General features: G+C 35.6%; 1 protein-coding gene across 5 annotated transcripts; it reads left to right on the top strand.

The window, feature by feature from the left end:
* Positions 1-10: 10 nt before the first annotated feature.
* Positions 11-20,674, top strand: LOC112556499 (putative mediator of RNA polymerase II transcription subunit 26). Of its 5 annotated transcripts, none has more exons than XM_025225561.1 (13): positions 11-304; positions 2,359-2,421; positions 6,262-6,311; positions 8,647-8,700; positions 9,027-9,177; positions 10,069-10,151; positions 10,476-10,538; positions 11,644-11,874; positions 13,942-13,993; positions 17,281-17,388; positions 18,400-18,522; positions 20,107-20,212; positions 20,496-20,674. In XM_025225561.1, the coding sequence occupies exons 1-13, from the start codon at positions 136-138 to the stop codon at positions 20,524-20,526; spliced, it is 1,284 nt and encodes a 427-aa protein (XP_025081346.1). In that variant the 5' UTR covers positions 11-135; the 3' UTR covers positions 20,527-20,674. The 5 variants fall into 5 exon arrangements, with proteins under 5 accessions (XP_025081346.1, XP_025081344.1, XP_025081348.1 ...); XM_025225559.1 differs by having other exon boundaries at positions 17,281-17,454; XM_025225563.1 differs by lacking the exon at positions 18,400-18,522 and having other exon boundaries at positions 17,281-17,454.
* Positions 20,675-22,592: the final 1,918 nt, after the last annotated feature.

Below are 22,592 nucleotides of genomic sequence, written 5' to 3'. Positions count from 1 at the left end.
GCAAGTCTGTGGCAAGCCGAATCGAATATGACACGTCGCCATGTTGTTATGAATGGCGGTCCCTCGTCGCTGAGGTGGCAAGAAGGACTTACGTAAACGATTTTGGCTGTAGCGCTGTCAATTTCTAGCGTCACAATGCAGAGGGGTGGTTTTCCAGTTAGAGCAGTTGTCCTTGCATTCTTTGTGATCGGAACGGTGTATTTACTGTACCTGTATAACTCCACGGTAGGTCGTCTGCGCGACACTGAAGTAACTGCTGAAAGGTATCGAAGAGGAGAAGAAACCAAAGTGGCAGAGTTGCAGGGTGAGTGATAATTGAAAGAAAAAGGTCGTATATTGATACAGTTGCATATGTTTAAAATTAACTGGTGACATATTATCTTGTGGAATATGCTATCAGATGAACATTGCGATGTGTATTCGGTCAATAATTTTACACACCTAACGTAATGTTTCTTTTCTTAGACGGCATCGAAAAACTATAATGTGAAGTAGGATTTTTTTCCAAGTTATTAGGCATAGATGAAACAATCTGATAAAAACAATGGTGTAATGCTAAACAGAAACAGTTCTGTAAGTGTACAAGTGCGGTATTGAACCCATGAGATAGCTTCAGTTGCTGACATGGCATAAAACTCAAACTAGCAGTGTTGAACATTGTTGTAATGTTAAATATTTCCCACACTAATAACATGTGATGAGGAAAATAAATATGTAATGAGATTTACAATGTGTAGAATAAGATACAATAAATACAAGCAATATTTTTTTAGGAAACACTTAGCAGCTTCAGCTTATTATGGTGTATGTTTTACCAATTTAAACAAGTAATTCACAAGGTAAAACAATGTTACTGACATGATGCCATATTAAGGTGCATGGACATAAGTATCATGTACAATCCCACTAAACAGGGAAGTGAGCTGAAGAGTGCAGGTTCAGGTGTGGTCGTGTGTTATGGATGAATTACTTTTAATAAACTGGGAGACAGTTTTTTGTATTGGTTAAAATAAGGCCTGGCAGGTGGGACTCATAGGATCCGTTTGAATCTAGAAGAACTTAATAAGGACATAGACATCTGATACACCCATTCATCATGTGTTTTCACACATAATCGCACATTTCATTTATTCTGTTATTGTTAATAGTAGAAATAAGAAAAGTGATAACAGATTTCAAAGAAAAATAACACTAAGGACCTGGTCAAGAGATATGTAGCTATATATATATGAAAAGTTGCAAGAATGTGTTGTCCTTTGTTTTTTTTTAGATTACCATAGTGACAGTATTAATTTAGCTGCTGTAATTTTTCTAGTGCACATGAAAGTAGTGCTTATTGACTTTCAAAGAGGAATAACTGCTTTCAGTAATCAAAATGATGGCTTTTAAATAATTTTAGAATAAATTGCATCCTTGCTGTTGCAATTCACAGGTGTTTGTATTCGTGTGTGTGAGTGAAAGAGTGTATGTGTGTGTGTTTGTTGTGGAAGTATGTTATTGTGTGCATGCATTTTCATACACAGGTCCATTTGTCATTATGTGTATATAATATGTTTGTGCATGTTTTAAATTTAGTGATACGATTAAGAATAGTGAGCTGTGTTGAAAGAGTTTATTTACTTATGTGAAAATAAACCCCACACTTTGAAAGGCTTATGTTTGAGAAAAACAGACAGGGTCATTGAGTGAGATAGGGAAATGTTATTTATTGACCTTAGGAATTTCATTGGCAAAGTACAACATGATTTGCAGTATTGACTAATTAAAATGAAGAATCTTGTTTTGTTTAATGTGTTAATACTATTGAAAGAATGAAGATATTCTATAACTTGTCAACTTTACTGTAAACATCATATTAAATAATGATGTGTTGAGTAATTGTTTAAGTGTCCATTTATTTATGGTATTGCAGTAATCATGCCCTGACTGAAAAAAAATTGGGCTGATATATATATAAAACTTTTGATGTCATCAGAAAAGTAGACATAAATTTTCCTTCAACTATTTTAATGAATACTTCATGTTGTGAACTACCATTTTGAGGGTCACTTTATGCTGGTTATTAAAAAACACATGCACACGAACTACTGAAAGTAGATGATTGCATTGAAGAAACTAAACTGATCCTACTTTCGACCGCCATTTCTACCCTCTCTCTCTGCGCAAATTTATTCTAAATGCATTCTATGAGAGACTGTTTATATCCTGAAAAAAAGTTTATAATCTGCGACAAGTTGCCTAGAAAACTTACTGTTTCTGCTGTTAGTGCTGCAAACCTTTTTTTTTTTTTTTTTTTTTTGAGAGAGAGTCATTCATGTTAAAAAATCCTTTGTGGCTTCTTTCAATGGATTATTTCAGTCGCACATGAGCAGAACTCTCGATTTAAAGAAGAAAAGCTTGTGTGTAAAAAGAAGCTTGGCGGTAAGTCTGCTGCTTCCAAACTAAGACTGTCACACTGTAAATTCAGCTGTTTCAAGTATTTCTCTGTTATTTAGAAACATTGTGTTATAAAGTCCAAGTTGTCAGTCACATGCCTGGGGCTCTTCTTGGTCAATGACAGTTTCCCCATTACCCCTATTTAGGAAGGAATACTCCTGCATCATTTCATCTTGCAGTTATGACAGTGTACATATTTAGCTTTTAAGGGGCTAATCTTGTTGCTGTGATACTGATGTAAATTGAAACACCAACAATCAGTGAAGAGCTAAGCATAACTAATGCAGTCAACAAGTGTTGTGTCCAAATTGTATAAAGATCAAAAAGGAAAATGAGTCTTTATCCTTTAGTACTTATTTTACAAGTACTCAAGTGTATAATTAGATAAATATCTGTACTTTTTCAGTATGTTATGTCTACAGGCATCCCCTTGCATGCACATTTCCAAAGTCACAAATTCTGAATCTTAACCTAAACCTGGAGGTGTATATACCTTTCTGAAAATCTTAGCCAAACTTTCTAATGTTGGAACAAGTGTTGGCTGGAATTGAGGATCCTTGTGAATAACATGCAGCTGACTGACTTAGGAAAAATGGGGGAAGAATTTACAGTTTAAAAAAACCCAACCAACGAACAAAATGATCTATGAAAGCAACAAGGCAGTATTGGTTGGTCACAACTCAACCCTTACTTTCTCCATCTGATTCCAAAGATATTTCCTTACACATTCATTAGAAGGTCAGTTTTTTTGGTTGATAAAATGCTTGATGTAACAGCCATCAGTTCTACTTTCCCAATTTGTTATTGACTAGTAGTGCCCCTTGCTGTGCATGCTCCATTTCATTCTTTGTAAGTGAAAAAGTGTATGGGTCTGTAATTAACACCACTGTTTGAATGCACCAGACAGTAGTGCATGACTCCTAGAGTTCAGATTGTGCACAACATGCTTTGACTGTGATGTTTTGTGAGACTATAGGTAAATCATCTACTTGGAGGTAAAGGTGGTAGAACATAATTCTTTTGTCTTAGAAGACAGTTTTATTAGATGGGTAATAACATGTAACCTAGTTACAAGCCTGTCTGATATCTGAAGTATTAAAAGTCATATTTATATACTTTTGTACTTGATATCAAGCCTAATCCAAGCATAAATCTGACAAAGGCTGATATTCTAATCATGTTTTGAGCTATACAGATTTGTCGATACATCTATATACTTGTACATCTTCACGTGTGTGCTTGCTTGCACCTAAGGGGGGTGGGTGGTTGGGTGAGAGACATTGTGTAGACATAATATTCCCCAAACTGCACACTTATATGCATCCATTAGTGCATGAGATAGAAGACAGTGCATGTCTTTATTATGTTGTGTATGTTATGTTGCACTTACATTTGGTCTTTTCCTTATTTTTCTGTATACATATGAATGAAGACTTTCACTTGCTGACACTTTTTCAACTGCACTTTCTTTAGTGTATTTTATGGGACTACTATTTATGGTAGACCCAGTAAATTTTTAGTCATTTAAGTTTGAACACAATCTTTATTAAAGAGATCAAGGTAAACTTTTCTGAATGGATCAAACATGCACTGGGTTCTTGGGATAAAAAATTTATCAGGTACCCAGTTCTCTACTTTGTTCAGTATTCATATTCATTGTTAGATAAGGCCTTTAAATAATCATACTCTTCTGCAACTTTGTTCAGTCCATCTAATAAACGTTACTTATGTAGTTCAAGATGGTCTTGCCTAACTTTAGTCCAATGGCTTCAATTAAGCAAAACGTACATCAGCAGATTATAAATAGATAATTTATATTACCAAAGGCTGGATGAGCTGTTAATCATTACTACAAATCACAGCAGTCTTATCGGTAAAACAAACACTACCTTTGAAACTTTTTTTGAGCATCTGATGTAAATGACACTTGATTGATTCTGTGTACTAAGCCTAACAGGCTGAGGGGATCGGCTCTCCTTGATATTGTTTGTCTTTGTTGTCGTGCTTCGATTTGGATAAAAGTGTTGGACCTTCATGTTGACGTGTGGCTCTGCTGCGTTTTCTTTCTGTTCTGGTTTGCAACAGGATGGTACATATAATGTTATTTTGAAGTGCAAACTTTTTGGATCTATTGGCTGGATTCCACTCGCTCGCTTCAGCAGCGACCTAGAGCTACATTGAGTAAACTGAAGCATGATCACCCTTTTGCAGTTTCATGTGATAACATTTCTTCATATTCTCAAGATTACTCAATATCATCCCAGTATTCAGTATGTCACTGAACTTATTCTCTGGAGTCGTTACCTCTAAATCTACAATTATGTCCCTTTTACTGTGGGAAGGCAGCGAGTCCTCGAGTTGTCTTCCTTGTACATGTTACTATTTTGTGATCTTGTTCTTCATGTTTGTTACTATTTTGTGATCTTATTTTACATGTTTGTTACTATTTTGTGATCTTGTTCTACATGTTGTTACTATTTTGTGAGCTTGTTCTACATCTTTGTTACTTTTTGTTAACTTGTTCTTCATCTTTGTTACTATTTTATGATCTTGTTCATCGCAATAAGTTCGCCTTTGGCTGAGATATTGTGCTTTATAAATTCCCATATTATTATCATCATTATTATTGACAACAACCTTTTCCATAGTGCTAGTTTTTTTCACTGTTTGAAGGTTGGTTGCCCAGAGTTCATTTCTCGTCTCGGCACGCTGTTCTTTCTCTGCACGTGGCATCTGTTTACAGGGCTGGCTGCTTGCCATAATATAGCCTCAGTTGCTGACACGGCGTAAAACATCAATCCCCCCCCTCTCCTTTTTCACTGTTTGTTACTATTTTTTTTATCTTGTTCTACATCTGTTACTTTTTGTTAACTTGTTCTTTATGTTTGTTACTATTTTATGATCTTGTTAGGACTGTGGGACCTCCCAGCAACAAAGGACAATTTCTATCTCTGTTGCAACCAGACATAGACAATAAAGATGTATTGTATTGTTCAGCGCAATAAGTTCGCCTTTGGCTGAGATATTGCGCTTTATAAATGATTCATTTTATAAATTAGCATCCCTCCTTTTGTAATATGTTACTCTCAGCTCATGTTCTTGTTATTTGGTTCCTCTTTGTGCTTTCTGTATTTGATTTTATTCTTTATTTAGTACAGTTGTTTATTCTTTCATAGTTCATATGTTATTTGTTTGTTTTCCTGTCACTCGTATGCTGTCCATGTTTCATTCTTGTTTTAAGCGCTAGGAGCATACTCCTTAGTAGTGTGAGTATGCGCTTTACAAATTTTACGTTTCTTTTACTTAAGTGGTATAAATTTTTGAAGGTAGACTATGAATTCATCTTAAAGTGTATACATTATTTATTATGTAAGAATGGAAAGACCTAAAGGTGTAGACAGTCTGCTTAAGCTAATAAATAAACATTTCAGATCTTACAGAAGGTTTTAGCTTAATCAAGACTGTTGTGTATATCTCATGACTGCTTCTTTATCTTGATTGTGGCAAATGAGTTGCACTGGGTACTCACTCTGGTGTTAATTGGAGGTTTGTTAGTCTTGTGCTAAGTCCATGAAACATTCAGGAGTCTCTTGGAACATTTCATCCCTAAGGCTTTAGCCTGAGATTACCAGACTATTGTGGGGTTTTGGGTTGGTTAATAAGGTAACCACAAAGAAAATAGCAATAAAATCAGATCCTCAACACACAAAAATTATGGATTACAGCAGCAGCTGGGTCAAGTAAGGGCGGTATGTGTCTGTACTACTAAGGAAGTATTGTTTCTTCCACACACAAAAAAAATATCTGGGTTTTGTCTGTTTGCAGAAGCTATCAGGAGTAAGGATGAGCTGCAGGAAAAGTGTGACAATGACAAGGTATTTACTTTTTCTTCCATGTCATATGTGGAAAATAGAAAACACAGCACATATTCATTAAATGTTTAATGCAATTTTTTTCTCACACTTAATATTAGCATTTTCTCACTGATCAAGAGGGAAAGGTTTATCTAAGTGGTACTGACTTTAACACTGAAGTGATGCCTCACTGTTCTAAATGAAAACATTGTCAGAGTAGCAGTTCATATAAAGTCATAGGCACATTCTTGCATCCTTGCAGGATGAAAATGCCTGAAGGTATCTATGTTGCGCTGTACCTCAGTCAGAAATCATAACTATTTTAGTCTCTTTGATGAAGGGTAGAGAAAATTTACTTCCATTTGTTGCATGTCACAGCCTAGCTTTTGCAAATTTCACAAGTGTTTGACATTCCAAATGTAGCTAAAGTCCCATAGTGTATAAAATACATATACTGTCATTGTTGTCTAGCCCCTTTTTAACATTTTCCATTGTTAGTCAACTTATTGACAGCTCACTATAAAGATTTTAAAATGATTGGAATTGTCACTCCCAGAATATAGCATTTTATACATTAAACTTTGATTTTAATGCTTTTTTATATTAATGAAAGTCTCATAAATCCAGCCAGAATTTTAATGTAAAAGTATATTTAAAGATATCCAAAAGACTGTATGTTAAACATTCCTACTACTATTGTTTAATAATGATGATCATTTATAAAACACTTTTCCACAATACTTTGCTTAGAGTGTTTCGCAGTAGGAAAATTTAACAGATTAACTTAAATACACGCTGCCAGCCATACACATAGTTATGTAACAGACACACCTCCCCCGAGTAAATACAGACACATATTACGCTGGCATCTGGACATGGAAGGGTGAAGTCATCAATTTCGAGAAAAGTACATTTTAAGTGCGAACTTAAAGGTGGTCAAAGAATCAGCGCAATGAAGGCTGACAGATAATTTCTTCCAGGTCGATGGAACTTGATAGAAAAAATACCTCTGTCCATATACTTTTGTCTTAGTGAGATTCAAAGAAGCTTGGTGTCAGAAGATGGACAAAGTAGTCATGTGGGAGTATAGAGGGTGTGAGTTTGAAAAGGTATCAAGGATGAAAATAACAGTAGAATAAGTCAAAGTGGAAAGTTTAGAGGCTGTACAATCCGATGCTTTGAGCCAATGACGAGACCAAATGATAGGTGTCATGTGTTCAGATCTGAAGTCTGCCAGTAAAAGAGAATTACACTAGTCGATTTATGAGAGCACAATGGCACAAAGAGTTTCTGCCTCAATGGTGAGATGACAAATATGGACTAATCATATAAAGTTCAAGGTAAACAGTTCTGCAGACATGTGAAATATGATGATGACAAATTAAACTCAAAAGTGACACTCAAGCTGTGGACAGAAGCAGAGACAGGAATAGATGAGTTCCTTATGGAAAGAGAACAGGAAGAGAAGGATGGCCGAGTAATTTCTTGTGACAGTTCAGTCTTTTCATTCTGTTGTAGTCTGGCTCAACCAAGTCTTTAGGTACGTGATATATTCCTATGTCCATGCCATCAGTCCAGCAAGCTCAGCAAGAGGAGCTGATAAAGCTGTGTATCATCAAGAAAACTGGCTAGTGACATGGCATGGCAAGAGATGACAAGTTGGTCTGTAATAGCTTAAACAGTTATGTGAGTTATATATGACAGTAGTTAAGGCATTCAACATGGAAAAAGGATGGAATGAGATCAAAATCACATGATTTGGGACTGCTGCTTTAACAAACTGTTTTATGACTGGCTGAAACCCATACTACTTATAATCAGTGTAAACTGAATCTGGCATTGATGAAAGTCCAGCTGATGGCATATCAACATAATCTTGTTTATGAAGACATCAGTAAGTCTAGTAATTCGCCATGCCAACTCTGCTCTCCTACATTTAAGTTTTACCTCTAGAAGTTCAGGATCCATGCTATTATAGCAAGGTGAAGGGGGAACAACTGAAGTCAAGGCGAAGAGCTAATGGAGTGTGGTAAGAGCTAGTGGAGTGTCGGTATCCATTGTAGTATGTATAGATGGAACAGTTGGTTAGTGGTTGGTTTAGGCAGTGTTGACACGTAGGCTAACCTTAAGAGCCTCAGTGCATAATGAAGCCAGGCTATGCACATCCTTGAAGCATATATAAACATGCATACTTTTAAGTATGTATAATTTCAAACAAATTGTTAGAGTGCATTAATTATAACAAGTATTAGCAGTACATTATCATTATATGCTAACAGTTAAAGCTGTCATAAGACAGTTCATTTATATCACTTAAAACCTGACTTACCGATTTGAAAAATTTCATCATTTGCAGCGTGAGTTCACAAACCGGCTCAACTCCCTCAACCAGCAACATAAGATGCTCAAGGTATCAACATTTAAAAATGATAGTTATAGGTTTATTATACATGGACAAGACAGTGCCAGTAAAGTATTTATGAGTGTGCGTGTGTATATATAAGTTTATGTTATAAATCTAGAAGTTTTTCTTTTTATATTATTCCAGGAATACCACTACTCTAATGTATATTTTAAAAAAATAGTAATTGAAATTTTTTAGTTTTATTTGCTAATGTCTTAAACATTTCCATGACTTTAAAATGTAAATGCCTTAGATGCTAGTCATCTGTGGCTGTTAAACACGTAAAATCACTTAGCAACATTTGTGACACTGACAGTCAAGGGCATTTGCAGAGTCAGTATGATGAACATGAGGTAGAACAAATGCGCTTGGAGCAAGAAGCAAGGCGACTGAGGGATGAATTTGAGCAAGTGGAGGCACAGCGCAATAATGAATACCAGCAGCTACGAGCCGAGAAAGAATTAGAAATCACACGTCTTAAAGGTGACTAAATCCATTTGAAAGCATTGTATTGGGTTTATATTTTTCTTTTTTAGTTTTTAATTTAAAACTGGTAAACTGAAATGAAGCTAGGTAGAACAATGAGAGTAAGAATACAACAGTTATAATAGTAGTTACTTTTCCAGAAATCCAGTGCTAAGTGATCAGAAGGCGAAAAATGGATTAAATTATTCATTGGCCAGCACATTCCAGTGATAACATACAATTTAGCTTTTCTTCTTGAAAAAGAGAGAGATTTGGTTTGTTTTTGTTTTTTTGTTTTTTTGTTTTTTTTTTTGTTTTTTTTTGTATTTTTTAAAGGAGGGGGATGTGTGTACTTTTCAGTTCGAGATGGATCGTATTACCATAATTCTTTTACCATCATCTCATTTTTTTCTGTTACTGAATTAAATAATAGAATTCAGCAAGCTGCAGAAATCTGATCAAAAATATGTGCAAGTTTGTTCTTTTTAGATAGCTGCAAAATCATTAATAGTAATGAACATTTTTACATCACTTTTCCAATGATTTGCTCAGAGTGATGTACCGAAGTGATAGACCTATCCACTTAAAGGGAATCCACTAACACCATGCGCTAATATTGGCATGTAACAAACACCCTCACTTCTACAACAGACACCTTCTTATTATTCCTTTTCACCCCCAGTAGAGCATATGGCTGCAGTTCAGTTGCTGTTTCTTTAGCAGAGGTTGTTTTACAGGATGGGGTTGCTAGCCCTATGCCCAGCCCTCTTCCATCTGGGCTTGGGACTGGTAGGTTACCTGGGGGCTTTCCAGGTGGAGCTCTACAACAGACACACCTATCATCATTGAACCCATGAAAGGTTTGGTTCTTTGATAAATTAATTGCATGACTTTCATTTATTTAAACAGATCAAATTGCTGATCTTCAACGACAGAATGCTAAGCTGCAGACAGAAACTTCAAACTTGCAGGAACAGCTGCAGAATGGGAAGGTGAGCAAGATACCTTAATGCTAAAAGCAATCTAAACAAACTTTTTTTTTCTTTTACTTTCGTGCTTTCACTTACTTAGAAACAGGCATGGAGACAGATCGGGATGTTAATAATCCCAGCCACTAATTTTGGTAGAGGGGTGGTAGTTTTGCAGGCTGGGATATGTTTGCTGGTTTCATCCTTATGCACATTCTGTGTGTGTCGTTACCAATAAAGTACTAATGTGTACAGAAGAGATGCTTTTGGTGTGTACTTTTACAATATCATTAATGTCGTATTCTGTTGGTTTTTGAACACAAAATTTTATTCCTGAATGTTATCCAGAAGGAGGCGCAGTATCAACAGGCTGTTATCCAGAATATGAATACAGAAATACAAGCACTCAAGGTTTGATTGTAATATGTTCTCACTTGAAATATTTTGTGGTTTCAGGTTCAGTTGTTTTTTTATTGGATTGTTTTTTTAAATTGAAAAATACAATGGATGGGTTTCGTTGTCCTTTTTATGCATGATAGAAACTCTTTGAGGCTAATCAAAAAGGCAAAGCTAAGTTTTAAAGGGTCTTTCAAAGTTTTTTTCAATATTTTTGTATGTTTTGTGGACTTAAGAAATCACACTAAAAGGTCACAAGTACCCAGCTTAGGTATACCTATGGTCTGACGTTTCATATAACTTTTTGTCGCCTATAATTAGTCCATTTTACTCACTAAAAAAAAAAAATGTATGTTAAGCTTTCAGTTATTGTTTTTAACTCATCATTTTCAAAAGGAACATGGGACATTCGTAAAGAATGTGAGGGAAGGAATTTTTTGCTGCGCTTTTTGGTAGTGCTTGCTCAAACATTTTTATGCACATTATACCTTAAATGTAAAATGTTACAAAATTCAGTAGCCAAAATTAATCAGTCAAGAAAATGCTTTTGTGAAAAAGATTATTAGGTTTCTAAACTACTGACAGAATAATAAAAAATATTGTTTTATTAAGTATTAGATTGTATTAGATTCAGCTTCTAGCAGAGGTTGGCATGCTGTTCTTTCTCTGCACGTAGTACCTGTTTACACAACCAGCTGCTTGGCTGTGATATAGCCTTAGTTGCTCAGTGTAAAACACAAATTCTCCCCTCCTCCTTAGTTTAAAAGAAATGTTGTTTGCATTGCAGCAGTCATTTAATTTTTTTTCTATCCTTAATAATAATAATAAATGAAGATCGGTATAGTGCACAGTCACACTCATAAGAAAGCATTTGATAGTATACGAGGGACAGAAGAACAAACAACAGTACTGATGATGTATTGAAGACAACTAGAGAAAAGGCAAAAAGAAACCAAATATACTTATCGAAATCGATTTTTCAATAGCTGAGAGATTGCACGTTGTTCTCTTAATATCCTGCAGCAGTTTTGTTTACCTCTAATGCAGGTTAGAGAATGTTCAGTCTCTCAGTCTCTTGGTAGATTGCTTAGACACTAATGACAGCTTTAAACTGTTACAGCAACAGCAACAGGTGGAGTTGGCTAAGGCCCAGATGCAAGGTCAGCAGAAAGGAAACAGTCTTAACTTTCAGCCAGAGCAGCAACAGCAGCAGCAGCAGCAGCAGCAGCAGCTACAATTCCAGAAAAACTTAGACAGTCTGGGTCATCAGCAGTTCTTTCCTGAACAGCAAAAGATTGTGCCTCCAGGAGCAGCTGGCGGGTTGCAAAATGGAATAGATAACATGAATGCGGTTTGTGGATACTATTTTATGTTCAGCATAGTTTATTTGGGGGTTTCTTCATAAAAATATTTTTAATAAAAACTTTGAAAAAGTATAATTTTATAAAAAGAAGTGTGTTCATAATAGAGCATACCTGAAGCTCACTCCTCAGGTCATGTTCACCATGGTGTTATCCATTTGCTGACACTTATGTTTCTTGTGTGATTGACCATCAATTCACCTGTAGTGTACAGCAATTTAAGCTTGCATCCATTCAGGTAAGTGCACTTTACAAGTTTACTTAGCATCCATTATTATAAATATTATTATTATAAAAGAAAAATGCTGAAGCTGCTATCAACACTAAGAAGATTTTTTTTTGTGTTAAATATTGCAAGCAATTGATCAAGAACAAGAACAGGCTAATCTTGTTTAATGTATTTGATTAAACATCTAATCACATTGCATGAAGATCAGTGCAGAAAAAGACATTAAACACTTCAACTAGACTCCTAACATCAGGTCAATATAAAGAGGAATAAACTAGACATAATCTACAGTTGCAGATAATTTGCACTTTCTTGTCTCAGAGAAAAGCTTTATGTCACAGTTTGTTAATTATGAAAAGTCCAGAAAATAGAGCTCATAAAACTAAAATTTGACCTAAGTAATTATTCCCAAGACTAATTTGCTCTTTGGTCATTAATTTGCTTGAAACCTGATAGTATTCTTGCTAAAGAGAGTACAATTTATACAGAAGATGCTACTTAGACCTTATCTCACAAAGCTCTTTTTACAAATGAAGTAGCATGAAGCATTTAGGTGAATGATAGACTGTATTGCCTGGCCATAGTCAGAATATATAAACAAGGTTTAGGCACACTTCAAAATCTTCAAGGGTTGCCTTGCCTTAGAACAGGCTTTCCTGGGTCCTTGGTGGTCATAGGAACAGAAGAGATGGGGAAGCAATATCAAAGAGCTGAACAGCCTGACAGCAAATCCCAGAGGATGACAGAATGGAAAGATGGAAAGCTTTGTAGTGGGACTTTTGGGGTGCCCCTGATCCCAACAGGGTTAGCTCATTCAATGCAGAGGAAAAGCAACACAATTGAACAATTGAATGGTAGTGGTGGATTGAAGTACGATTCAAGGCACTACAGTCTCCACCTGTGACTGAAATATGGGTTGCCCCAGGGCTCATCTCTAGGATCTCTTTTTATTTACTGTAGAAATTCAGTCTCTTTGTCCTACCATCCACCTCTTGGGCTGTGGTATCACGTGTGTGCACAACTGCTAGTATATGGCCCAACTTCTCATCTCTGGCAAGTCTTCACCATCACACAGCTATCAGTAGACTGTACAAGCATGGAGGTCATCAACAAACTGCAAATAAATGATGACATAACAAGTCATTTCAATAGCCTAACAAAGTAAATTAAACTGTGTGTCATTTTCTATTACGTTTACCTTTTTTTCGGAGAGAGCATCTTGCTTTCCCAGGCTGTCAGGAAACTTACACATTGATGCATTATTGTCTTTGGAATATCACTCAGAGCAGTCTGCATGTTCCTCTTCCTTGAACTTTCTGGGATCAGCTACATCTGACTCTTCTATCAGTCTTTACTATAAAAAAGCTATGTATTACTGGAACTTTCTTCATCAGAACTACACCTACTGGACAAGCTTCAAAGGTCTCAAAATAACGCTGCACATATTGCCATACCCAGAAAGCAGACCATGTAATACCCCTCCATTAGCTATGGTGGCTGTCAGTTTGAGTGTTTGATGACAATTTTGCTACACAGTGTTTGTCTTCACAGTTGCACCCCAGCATACCTATCTGAGCTACTGGCACCCTGCCTCCTGAGTATATCTCTTTGATCTGTTTGTGCTGACCTCTCTGATAAGAGAAATTTGGCAGGTGCTTCTATGTTCCAACCATTTAACATTTTCTGCCTCTCTTTAAACTCTGTCTAGATTTGAGTCCTGGCTTAAAACCCAACTCTTTAAGAGATCATATCTTCCTTAATCCAGCTAACTCGTTTCATTTGTAAAAATCAAGCACTTTGTAAAAGCAAAGATGGATTTCTGTAACAGAATGTTGGTGGTCACCAGGAGAACCTGCCACAGAGGAATGCAGAGATGCTGGGTAAGAACGGTTAAAGTACCTTGCTTGTAGAAACTTTCTTTGTGCTGTATGTTGCATGGTAAAACTTAGAGAGAGACTTTCTTTTACAGTAGCTCAAAACTGATTGCATGAGGAACTTGATTTTTCCTAAGAGTGGTCTCAGTATGTAATTTTCTCCCTGGATCACAATAGGTCTCAATTAGAAAACAAGAAAAGTCACAGTAAAATATATTATTACTATGAGGCAATACTTACCATAAAATTATATAGATTGCCTCTGTAGAGATCCTAGATCCTCATAAACAATTGTTTCGTTAATAAACATTGCCATCCACTTCAAGTAGTCTCCCTTTCACCAACTTGCATAGAATGCATCGAGAATTTGTCAGAATTTGGAATGATGCAACTGCTTGATTATTATTCTCTCTGGCCTCAGAAACAATGATTTACTAAATGGTATACCACTGCACACATAATTCTGTGCATGGAGATTTTCTCTGTGTTGGAATAGAGGAACAAGATGATTTTTTTTTTGTTTTATTTTTAGATATATATAAAGGAACACAGTGTTGCAAAGATAGGTCAGGTTTTGGCAAGGTACAAGCTAATTAAAAAAGAATTTATTATTCAAGTTGCTAGTGATGATCATAACACCTGTTCTACTTTTTTTGGTGAAAGATTTTAGCCAGCTTATGTAGCTTTAAAGGATTAGGTAACAGCTTCATGCATGTTCAGTGCTGCAATGTATCTGCAAGACTCTAGTTGGTGTAGACAGACTAACTTGCATTCTGCATATTACTCGTAGGAAATTATTCTGCTTAACTACATAACTAACATGTACCCTCAGGTCTTTGAAGGAAAATTTAAATGAGATTGTGCCTTCGTCATTGTTGGCAGGTGCAATAAGATTGTAGTTAAATGATTTTTTTCCGGATAGAATTCCTAAGTATCATCTTGATAGACTTTAAAATGTTTTCGAACAATACTGCAGACCGTCTAGACCTGAATTACACAACATGACATCTGGCCATTACTGATCATATCACCTTCCAACTTTCCATTGATATTTCACAGTTTCTTGCTTGGCCCTAGGGACCTTTTTGAACTTACGCCCGTGTGACTGCTTCATTCATTTTCTGACACCAGACTTGATCAAGTCCTGTTAACTAAGACTCCTTAACTGTCTTGGACAGGGTCTTTTTCCTGCCGAGCCCCATTAACTTACCTTAAACTGCCCATCAACCTACTTTGCTCACTTTTCTTCTACTTTCTTTAAATCCAAACATTACTTTTTTAAAAATCGGGGACTGTATGTATTTGTAGGTGTCTTATGTAGAGAAAAATTCATTTAGGATTGGGTTTGTGTGTTCGTGTATATTTTTTGAAGTGCTCTGAGCGTATCTTTTGGAGCAGTGCTAGATGAATTTTCATTATTAGTAGTAGTAAAAATGTAGATTTTTTCCCTCTGCTATACCAGCCTAACATTCACACTTGAGAAGAAAGCTGTGCAGTAACTGTCTTTGTTATCATTCAGAAACATATCTTGTTTGGACATAAAATTGAGTTACAGGGGACTTTGGGTGCCTTGCCATTACTAAAGCAGTGTTCAATATTATTCGGCAAAATATTTGCAAATGAAAACTCTAATCTTATGTTGAAGTGGTTTTTCGTCTAGCTTTGGTTCTACCTATATTTTCAAGGGTAAAGCACTTTAGTGGGTACTAAAGTTTTCTTGATATTATTCATTGTACAATTGTATTCTTGTAGTAATTTAAGATATAAAAGAGCTTAAGTCAGTAGATGGAGAAAATGAGGGAAAAGATTTGGCAAAATAGTCACATGGTGAAGAAATAAACTAATTCTTTTCAGCCTTAAAACTTAAATGCACCCTGCTTATATAGTTACATGATTTAAATATTAAACTAAAAATTGAATGTTTATTTTGTTTGTTTAAGTGAACATTATTCAATATTTGGAAACTTGCAGCTTACTACAATGAACTTATACAGCTGTGCATTTTTACGTGGCTTTCTTAAATCTAAATGGCTAAATGCAATTAAAAGGCCATCTTTGTTGTCCTGTTGTGTAATTTACAGGACAAAAGCAACCTTAGTTGCTGTCATCCTGATGCAAGGGTAGCCACATCACATGTTTGAGGTGTCTTTTCACTGATAACATGATTTTAGTTTAATATTAAGCATCAACTCTGCACAATTCAGCCATCAGCTCTACCTCTAAAACATCCTGTACATATGCCTGACTCTGAACTGCACTTTTAGCAGTGTAGTTAGTGAAATGAATTAGATTATAGGAGGATGTGTGCATGTTCAGGACTTTGACATATTTTTTATCACGATAAACATCTGTTGGAGTTGCTACAGACTGTATAACTTTAACTGGAAACATTTAATATTATAACTGAATTCTTGGGATTGCTGGAACAGTTTTATTTTTATTCTCATGTAGTCTCTTATGATGAAAATAATCATTTCATTCAGTGATCTCAGAGCGTAGATTATTGTTAAAATTAATTTTTTCTCAGTTTTTATCATGAATTGTGAGGATTATGAAGCTATTCAGTATGGCTAAACTGGCACATTGATAATGTAGGAGGGAGGGGGTTGTGGCTTGAATGTGGGTAGGTGTTCTACTTTTCAGTAACGCCGTTTCTCCTGCTTTGTTTTGTGGGATAAGTTTCTGTATTTTCTCATGTTAAATTTTGAGTTTCCTGTTTCTTGATAGTTTAATGTTGCTGCTGATTTTTGTAAGCTTTTAAAGCAAAAAAGGCTTGTCATCATTGGTGTGAAATGTGTGTTATGTAAAGTGATGTTTTTCCAAGCTATTTCTTGTAGCTGATTCAAATTATTCTCCATCAGTCATAGACTGTTTAAGTGCTTCATCAACTGTCATTGTCCCATATACTTATCTTTTCAACTATGTTGTCAAGCTTTAGGGTTTTTTTATTAAAAGTTATTATCTAAATTACCCTTTCTAAATGTTCTGCAATTTGTTGCTACAAATGTGCAAAATAGGTGAAGCTTCTTACTAAAGTTTTGGTAAATATCTCAGACTGCTTGCTACAGAGATTTCCCAATCCAGGTTTTTTCCAGAGATTTTATTATATGACCAGACCAAGTGATGTGGAACATACAATCCTAATGCTCTCAATATTTTTTTTTTCACAAACAAACAGTATAGTCTTCTCCAAGAGTGTTACATTCTTGGTCAGTGGTAGATTCCACCCTGGGTAGTGCTCTGTCACCTCTGCCTTTATGCTGAGTCTGTGCTGTGCTGTTCTCTCTGTTCAGATGCTAAAGATGAAACATTTGGAAAAAATTTAGAAGATGGAAAACAAGTAATCAACCAAAGTAGCAGCATTCTCATGAGCAGAAATGATTCCCACTCCAGCCTGGAAGGTGAAATGATTAACCCTCTTGACGTGCAGGTGTCTTATTCAAAAATAAAAGGACTGAATGAGACAGGTAGGAATAAGGATAACTATACCTCTTACAACATTTTAAACAGCATAATGCTATGCTAGGAACATAACAAAACAAATTAATAATAATTATTTTCTTTCAGATTCATTTTTATCATTGAAATAGATTTTTCAAATTCTTTGAGTTCTGTAGAAATTTTTTTCTGGCTTTTCTTTGCTCTTTTTTAATCTTAATAGAAATCAGAGATTTTGGTTTTGAATACTTTCATTTGAAGAATGTTAGTGAGATTTTCTGGTTAAAAATTACAAAGGTGACTGATAATTTTATGCAGGAGATTGGTCACTGGCTTTGGTTTTGTCATAAAAATATTAATTCACTTGGTTTTGTTTTCTTTTATTTAACAGTCTATCAATATTTGCAGTGATATAAGCTATGGCAAAGATTTGCAATACCCAAAAGGTCATTTACAAATTATGGCTTCCACTTAGAATGTGCTTTGTTTTTTAAGTCTAGGAGAAGAAGCATAATTTCATATAATTATTTATATATCTGCAAGTGTTTACATGCATACACAACTGCACAGACAGCTTGTAATTTCTCTGTCTAATGCAGCTTAACTGAAAGATATGACAGTACAAATTTTCATATTGTGACGTTACATGTGAACAGATGTAGGCTTTTATCTTCACTGATTGCCCTTGGATTCCACTGCTCATTTTTTAAAAGAAACATCTAAGGTGTAATAATTTATGCTAACTACCTCCACATCATCAACCTTCTTGAGCCAGTGCTTGCAAATATTGCTGGATAGATCAGTCTTGTAAGTGGAATTTCACTGCAGGGCGGGTCATTTACTGGGTTAACATGGAGGGGCAAGATGCAGGTCACATGAAAAACAGTCCTTTCTTCAGTTCTCCATATTGAGATGTCAACCCTGTGTGTTTTGTCAGCCCTGAGGTTTCTGACTTCTTGCCTGTCATTTGACAGGTTATCCGCAAGTCACTACCTCAGCCAGCATTATTGAAGAGATAGATAATGTCATTCAGTCAGCCGCTCAGTCAAACTATTCCTCAGGACAGAGCACTACCACAGTTCCCAACAATGTGACAGGTATGCTGGTGGGCAGACCATTCTGATTCTGTATCTGCTGTTTTCCTTTGAGCTTAAAGAATAGTATGGATTCTATGGCATTACTACTGTGTTTGAGATCATATTTTCTGAAGAGAATGTTTAATACATTAAATATCCGTTAGATATTTTGTTAATAAAAAAGGGATGAGCTAGTGGGGCAGCACTGAAGCCCTTGAGTCAAGTAGGACTGTGAGTTTAGATCTTGGCTTTACTACTTGTAAACTGGATAAGTTTTCTATAAACACCAACAGCCAACATTTAATAAAAACCCATTTTCTGTGGAAGGTTTTAAAAATCATGTTTTCTCTGTGGTACCAGTAGAAACGTTTAGACCTATGTCAACCAATGTTTCTTGGTATGTAATTCTATAGAAGCAAGAGGTTTACTAAAGCACACAGCCTGGCTTAAATTCCGGTGTCTCCCACTTTTTTTATCTGTCCGTGCACGCATGTGTAGATATATATATATGTGTGTGCTGTATATGTACGCTCATATCTGTGTACACATTTACATGCATGTAAATAAGGTAGCTGCAGGTATATGAATGTGTATGTGCATGTGTAAATCTATCAATTTTTACTTCTTAAAAATACTACATCGAAAATGATGTTATACAACCTGTTTTGGCATTTTTTTTGTCCATGTGTGAGTGCGCATTTGCATATAAGAGAAGGAAAAGTGGAATGGCTAGGAAACGAATATTTTTATTACTATTTTACTACTACAAATTATGAAGTATTTTCCAAATATAGATTTCAGCAACATGTTAAAGATGTTGTACTTGATTTTGACAGTGTTATCTGTGCCATAAACTATAGCAGCTAATCTTTTAGTACAAGCTAGTCTACCTGTCAACATTGGCATGTTTCCAGCAGAACACCATCTTGATCACTTGATTTTTAAAGAGTTAACGTGAGTTAATTGAAATTGGCCCTATAGAAGAATTACCTCAGCCAGTATTGTCATCACAGGCAGAGAGATTGTAGGAGTCTGAATGAGACTAAAGAGGCTTACTACTACACACAGGAAGGTTTACAGTTATACAGTAACAGTCCACTGATAAGCAGTATTATTACAGTGTTTCAAGCCATCAAAAGGTTGTTTGATACAACAACACCTGTGACGTATTAAAAAAAGACATAAATTCCTTACGAAAGCTGTAGGTGTCATTAAGAGAATTCCTCCCTCCCCTACCTTTTTTTGTTTTTGCATTTTTTTTTCAGATGATCCATGGCACTCTACACAGCTACCTTGCGTTTTGTTGTTTGTTTTTTTTTTTCCGCATTTGCCAGCACCTGCTTCTTACACACCCTCAACCCTTCCCATCCTCGAGGGGGGGAAAATATGAACTGGAATGTGGTGAAATGTTAATTACATTTAGCAGACAGTGCTTGCTGTCACATGAAATGGCAGGATAAGTAATAATTAGACAAAACTTCTGTTTTTGAAGATATGTTATTTGGGGACACACTTATCTTTGCAAAAGTATGGCAGATGTAAAGAGTGGAAGATATTAGTTTGTGGCACATGGTTATTTCTGATTTTAATGATTGTGTGTTTCAGCTGAATGCATCAAGAAGTTCTGGACAACCAGCATCACCAGATGCTACCACCAGTTCATGACAGCAAGAATGAGATCAATATTCCAGATGCACCTGTCAATGCCAATGTAAGAGAATGTGCAGTGCGAGATGAGATGACCTTTAGTGGAAGTTGTTAGGCCTTTTTTTAGTGTTTTTTAATGAGGCATTTTTGGTATAAAAAAAACTTGTACTAAAAAGATGTTCTTTTACCATGTGTTTGAATTTGGGAGTAACAAACAGAAAAAGATTAATCTGTGGATATGATCACAATAAACACTGCACGTGGTAAGTTTCTGAAAATTGAGATATAGAGTGTTCAGGCCTTGAGCTGAACTAAATCAGTTGTCAACATATGAGCTGTTTTTGCAGGTGGATGGTCACATTGAGAAGGAAATTTTAAAAGATGAGGACCATCAAGTTGTACCCCCTCTGTTCCATGGGAACGACAAAGACAAGGAAGCTGATTTTGTTGGCAGAAAACAGTCAGAGGTCCAGCCGCTGGGTTTGAATCCAGCGAACAAACTTCAGAAAGAGAGCGGTCCACAGCATGGTGTGGCCAGATTCGAAAGAAATGAGGAAGAGGAGGAAGATGGGGACCATGCTCACAATGTTCTGCAGCAGATACCTCCTGCCAATCCTCCCAGGGTAAGTCTGCCATTTCTCTTAATGCCTCTTAAAGATTTTCTAACTTGGGATTTGATGCAGGTCAGCTGAGCATTTCCTGTTTCAAGCAATAAAACCATGCTCCCGGACAGTCAGCAGGAAGTAAGCCAGTAGAGGATGAGTTGTCCAGAGCAGCCATCATCATTGGCAGATGATCAAATAGTCAAATAATAGCTTGACCTTCATTTTGTGCTGCCTGTGGTGGTGATTGTGTTTACAGCTGTGCTTAGTTGTCACTGTGTTAGCGGTCACTTTAAAAGAGCTCTTTCTCTGATTAAATATTTTGTAGCTTTGAAAGAGATTTTCATCAGTATGTAGAGCTGTAGTGAAGTATGAAGTAGTTTCTTTAAGTGATGTACCTGAATAAAATTAAATAGACTTTACACGAGAAGTAGGATTTTAAAAAATACAGTGTTTATTGAGGCATAAATTATGTTTTGAGACCTTTGTAATCCTTTGAGATCACTTTTATTTAAAGTAAATATGACCTGTGAACTGCAGTAGTAACTTAGAATCCAGTTCATTCCTCACAGAGAGTAGTGCAACCAAGTATATCAGAGTAATAAATTGACTTTTTGCTTATTTATTTTTATATGGTTCTTCATAAAGCTTTTCACTAAAATGTGGTACTTATCTTGATAAATATTATAATGAGAAAAACTAAACCTTTGTAAAGGATTTTGAAAAAGCAGCATTAGAAACACTAATGTTTAAATGATGTTTTATGTGATGTATTATAAAAATAATAATAAAGCATTTTTTACATTTCTGTACCCTAAAAGCTGATGGTGCTTTTTAGATACAAGTAATGATACAGACACACACTGTATACTGGCCAGATCATAGCATGCATGCTGTTTATGTTTGCCCTGGTCTCATCTATTTCCTAATGCTGTTTCCTTCTATGGTTAACTGTTGGTTCATTTATAGTCTTCCATTTATGTTGATTTTGCATTCATATGCTTTACAAATTCAATTTACAATGTTCAGTTATTACACAAAGACTAAGGCATCAACACCCTTAAGTGTTCTAGTGTTCCACTACAGCATAAAATGTTACCACAAAGTGATGATTAAATTTTCTTTGTTTTCAGAACTTTGGTCAGAACCCACCAGGTGCGTTGTGTTTTGCTTCCCAATATTTTTAAAAGCCATATAAGTATTTTTGACTGTTAACAAGAACCATTGTTGCTAAAGTGGATAATTAGCTTGTGTCATGGATCTGCAAAAGTGAATAGCCACAGCTAGTTTATTAAAAGATTTTATAAAGATGAAGCCATCAAAAATAACTTAAATTCAAAGAAAAGATATTTTTGAGCAAAATTTTCTTTTATTAGCATTAGCAAAGTAAATAAATATTTATATATTTCTCTCTCTCTCTCTCTTTTTTTTGTCTTAGAGGGCTAAAGCTGACAATTTTGTGATTTGAAAGAGTACTTTTCAGGATGATACTGTACACTAGAGAGTACCCAGAGCTTGAAACCCCACTTAAATCTGCATATTTTTCCCTCAGACATTTTGCAAATAGACTGCTTGTCATTCTGAAAGGATTTTCATTTTCCATGGATTTAAACAGCTACATATATAAGATAGAAATTTCTTAATTCATAGGCATTAAAGAGTCATCAGAAATGCAGTTAATCTTTGTTAAGCAGTCGTCATCACCTAAGTCCAAATCTATCAGATTTAATACATAATTTTTTGAAGCCTGTTGTTTCACCTATGAACTTTTTAAAATTAGTTTTAATGGTGTTGTTGAATTTTCTTGTTCTGGAACATTACCTCTGAATTCCTATATGGGTA

The sequence above is a fragment of the Pomacea canaliculata genome, linkage group LG2 (assembly GCF_003073045.1).
Source record: "Pomacea canaliculata isolate SZHN2017 linkage group LG2, ASM307304v1, whole genome shotgun sequence".
Taxonomy (NCBI): Eukaryota; Metazoa; Mollusca; class Gastropoda; order Architaenioglossa; family Ampullariidae; genus Pomacea; species Pomacea canaliculata.
The sequence above is the reverse complement of the archived record's forward strand: the minus strand, read 5'-3'. Positions and strand labels throughout refer to the sequence as shown.